Source organism: Trachypithecus francoisi, unplaced genomic scaffold (genome assembly GCF_009764315.1).
Source record: "Trachypithecus francoisi isolate TF-2019V2 unplaced genomic scaffold, Tfra_2.0 Lachesis_group2, whole genome shotgun sequence".
Lineage (NCBI taxonomy): Eukaryota > Metazoa > Chordata > Mammalia > Primates > Cercopithecidae > Trachypithecus > Trachypithecus francoisi.
In genome coordinates this window covers 143,616,050-143,620,579 of record NW_022681465.1, presented here as the reverse complement: position 1 = coordinate 143,620,579, position 4,530 = coordinate 143,616,050, and the positions used below count along the sequence as shown (strand labels likewise).

The window sequence follows — 4,530 nt, the reverse complement described above, 5'->3', positions numbered from 1 at the left end:
ATTCCAAATAGTGATGACTCTGTCCACTTGGCATCCACAGTGAAGGCAACGTAGCATGATCAGCTGACTACCATACAAGTGTAGCTTGAGTAAAAAGCAAAGTTTTGTTTTAATTAACAGAAATCTTGTGGCTACGTGTTATCACAACATAACCAAGCCTTCTGGATTGATAAAGGCTCACAGCATATAACGACTCATCCAAGATTATACAGGTAGAAAATATCAGAAGTAATATGTTAGTGCTTTTCTCCATACTTCATAAATGCTAATGTCAGTGTTCCTTCCATTCGGTCCCAGTTTGCTTCATTGGTTCATTGCCTCAAAAATAAACAACATTTCCCCAGGTGCCAAGATATAAACATAGGTGTAATCAGTCTAATCTGGGTTTAATAGGTTCCAGTTTTATAAAATAAAGAAGGTTTGAGATTTTCACTTATTTCATAACTAAGCCAAGAAGCTCATACTTAGTCTCTTCTAGTACATGAAGTTTAGAATTCTTAACAGTCCCACCTTTGGGAAAGATAGAAAATACTTCTTACCTCAAATAATCAAATCATTGGTCAGATAAGAAGTAGCAATTCAGTAACAAGGACTGTAACACAGCCTAGGGTGTGGCACCGTGCTTTGAGATCCTCTGGATGACCTCACAGGAAAGGTGGAGAAATCAAGCCTTGCATATATATAAACATGACCCCTTTCCTGGGATATGGTCGATGCAGCTGTAGTGACAATCTCAGAGCAGCTTCTGCACCACAGCCATTTCCAGCATGAAGATCACTGGAGGTCTCCTTCTGCTCTGTACAGTGTTCTATTTCTGTAGCAGCCCAGGTAAGTTAAGGTCAGACGATGCCCTATATAGCCATTAAGCTTGTTTTCACAAATAATCCCTCCTGGGATGTGAGCATCTCAGAAACATCTGGTTGTAAGGAATTTAAAGTGTACTGGTTTGTAATAGGATCTTATGTTCCAACTGGAGTTTGAGAGACTTGAGTCCAAAGTCTTTCAAGGATTCTTATTTGCATCCATAGAACAAAAATCATCTAATTTCTCCATAAGTCTTCCATTTCATATGTTCATACGGACACTGGAAGTTGTCAGTGTTATTCGATATACTATTTCTTAGTACAAAGATACAGAAAAACTTGGATGTCTACCCAAATCAGTTTGGAGGGATTAAAATAAAACACAAGTCTCAAAAAGCCAAGGGTCAACAATTAGACTTTTATACTTTGAAAAATTAATTAGTGTTTCCAACCCCATAAAGATATTCCATTGCATTTCTTTATGTCAATTGGGAAGGAAAGGATATCAGAAATGATCCTTCAGCCTCTTAGTAGTGATTATTTTAATACTTCTTATTACTACCTGACTTTGGCCATTATCAAAAACACTATGAGGTTCAGAAAACATCCTGTGATCAACGAAGAGAGGAAATTTTGATAATTTTCTTGCCTAAACCAAGGGTTAACCTAACCCACTGGTCATTCAACTTCCTCAGCAAACAATTAGGATTTTGCATAAGAGTGGAGAGTGTGCTGAATCTCATTGCTAAAGGAAATGTAGAGTCATTATATAGGATGAAACTTAATTAATGAGAGATTTAAAGTTTGCTTTATTTTTAACATTTTCATCTGTATCTCTTTTTCAGAAGCTGCTAGTCTGTCTTCAAAAAAAGTAAGTATGTTGAATATCATTTTAATGTCAATAACTATTCACTGTCATTTAGTCAACATATATGTAGGATAAATTCAGTATGTTTAGGGGGATTTGAGACGGAGGCAAACATAGGTGGAGAAATGGTATCTGCTCTCCAGAAGGCAATTAAAGAAATATGGCATACATATAAACAACCATATTTTTAAAATGTTTTTTGAAAATTCCAGAGTTAAAGAAGGGAGAATTGCCTTCCAGCTGATAGGCTGGCGATGTTTTCATAAAAGGCATCATGTGTAAAAGGCAGGGAAAAAGTACCTTGATAAATTGCACAGACTCTGGGTTCAAATACTAACTCTACTACTTACCAGCATTTATCTTCAAAAAGTTATCTCTATTTCTAAGCTTTAATTTCCACATTGGTAAAGAGAGGCAATAGTAGAATTTAGTTGTTCTGAAGATTAAACAAGAAAATTCACGTAAGATTTAAGTTTGATGCCTAGCCCAGAAATGCCCAGCAATTGTTAACTGAGTGTAGTAGAAAAAAATAGAATACCAGTAGTGCTAGTATTTGTAATAGTGATAACACTAGTACTTACAGAAGTGGCCAAGTAACATCTGATTATCTGAGCTGGGACTTCCAGCCCTTGTAGTATATCTAATAGTGGACAGAGTAGCCTAGCTTGCGGTCTGGGAGAAAAACAGCGCATTTGCTTGTGTATGACACAGGTGGACTGCAGCATTTACAAGAAGTATCCAGTGGTGGCCATCCCCTGTCCCATCACATACCTGCCAGTTTGTGGTTCTGACTACATCACCTATGGGAATGAATGTCACTTGTGTACTGAGAGCTTGTGAGTACCTCATAAGAAGAAAATGAGATGTGGAGCCAGTGCTCTCTGCTACAAACCTTTCTACTTTCGAGGATCCAGCTTAAATCTCTATAAGCTATAATTTATAATTATCCCCACCCAGAACAGCAGGTGGGGAAAGAAAACTGACTGTTTCACAATCAGACAGGGTAGAGTCACCTGCTCTGACAGCTTGGACTGGTTCCATCCCATCACAGAACCTCCAATTCCTGTCTGTCAATTGTGAGAATCCAGTAAGACGGTGAATTCTCAAACTGCTGTCCCCAGAGCACAGAGGTTCTACAGAGGCAAGTCAGGAGTCGCTATTAGGGTTAAAGGGACCATTTCGGGTAGTTTACAACATAAAGTTCAGCTTTGACTATTTTAAGCAGTGGAGTGCCATACAATATCATGTTTGAAGAAAGGGCCCTGAACTCCTCACCCCCCAAAAAATAATTGAAAACTACTATACTACCTGACTTCTAAGATACTTAACACTCTCAGTGCAGCTTGATTCTTAGACAAAGTGTGCCTAGAGGTTCTTTATCTTCAAATTCCTAGAGGCTCCATATATCTGTAGCTTTAAGGGGGAATAAGCCTACAAAAATGATTGTTTCTCCTTTATCTAAAATAAGGGATGCAAGCTGTCAGTACTTGGACCAGAATACCACGGACATGTTTTGTTTAGGTATTTTGTTTGGCCCACAAAATGTTTTTGCAGAAATGTAGCTAGGCAGATGTCACTTCTTTGGTACAAGACATGCAAACTGCACTTAACTCTCTCATACCGAGTCCACTGTGATCATTGTTAACTCTTTTAGGCCACTAGATTTTGGACACTTAGATCTTGCATTTTCATCTTTGTGATTATCTTAACAAGTGAGAATAACAAGCCCTGAGCCCAAAAGGACATATTTATGTATTTATTCCTATTTGGGAGGTTTTATTTCACAAAAGGGAAAATTCTGTAACATAGGCAGCCTGGGAAACTAGCCCTTGGCTCGGAAACCAGATGTTTTCAAGGGACACTGAAGGGAAACACGGTGAAAGTCCTCCTCACTAATGCAGGATCCAGCTTCGTCAAAGGCCTTGCTGACCAGGAAAAGCTGAGAGACAGGCCTTCTCAATTTTCTTTGTCAGAGTACTCTTTCTTTGTTGTTTTAAGACACTTGGTGGTCAGCGGGGCTCTGGAATCAGAGGAGGCAGCAGAGGGGTGGAATTATCACTGGAGTAGGGAAATTCTGCTTCTTTCTCTGTCAGAACATGCTTTGGCAAGGTCATTCATTTTCGAGACTCAGTTTCCTTATCTGTAAAATGAGGTTCTGCCTCATAATCTCTATAGTTCCTTTCAGTTCTAACATTACATAAAATTTCCTCTTGTGCTAATGAATCTTGTGAACTGTGTCTTCCCTTAGGAAAAGTAATGGAAGAGTTCAGTTTCTTCATGATGGAAGTTGCTAAATTCTCCATGGACATGGAGAGAAAGGAATGATATCCTCATCATCATCTTCATCATCCCCAGGCTCTGACTGCGTTTCTTTCAGTTTTACTGATGTTCTGGGTGGGGGACAGATCCACATTCAGAGTAATCTTGATTGAAAGGAGATAGTTTCTGTGCTACCCCTACAAACACATGCCTCACTGACAGACTGGCATTTTTTTTTTAAACAAGTCAATAAAAAATAATCTCCCAGAAAGTTTATCTTTGCTTCTGTTTGTGTTTGTTTCTTAGATTGGGGTATAAAATAATGCAATTAAAAAAGAAAATTGAAAAACATACAAGTCTTGTTGTTTAGGAACAACTTTTATACACAGAATCCCAATCAGCTTCCAAGAAACACATGCACACGACACACACACACACACACACACACACACACACACAAAAAGACAGACACGCACGCACATAAATGCCAGTGAACACCACACCTTCTCTTGGAGACTTTATCCACTAGAGACGTCTATGTACCATACTGTTGCTTCACATTGGTCTCTTTTTTAAAAAAGATCCTTAAAAGAGAAACTC

General features: G+C 38.5%; 1 protein-coding gene across 1 annotated transcript; it reads left to right on the top strand.

Moving 5' to 3' along the window:
• Nucleotides 1-683: 683 nt before the first annotated feature.
• Nucleotides 684-4,204, top strand: SPINK7 (serine peptidase inhibitor Kazal type 7). The gene is made up of 4 exons (XM_033180724.1): nt 684-828; nt 1,649-1,674; nt 2,383-2,507; nt 3,920-4,204. The coding sequence occupies exons 1-4, from the start codon at nt 768-770 to the stop codon at nt 3,963-3,965; spliced, it is 258 nt and encodes an 85-aa protein (XP_033036615.1). The 5' UTR covers nt 684-767; the 3' UTR covers nt 3,966-4,204.
• Nucleotides 4,205-4,530: the final 326 nt, after the last annotated feature.

Bases quoted from the DNA above. Each gene is read 5' to 3' on its own strand.
- SPINK7 (XM_033180724.1), top strand. From the start codon at position 768: ATGAAGATCACTGGAGGTCTCCTTCTGCTCTGTACAGTGTTCTATTTC. The intron at 829-1,648 runs GTAAGTTAAGGT...TCTCTTTTTCAG, and splicing joins CTATTTCTGTAGCAGCCCAG to AAGCTGCTAGTCTGTCTTCA. The intron at 1,675-2,382 runs GTAAGTATGTTG...TGTATGACACAG, and splicing joins CTAGTCTGTCTTCAAAAAAA to GTGGACTGCAGCATTTACAA.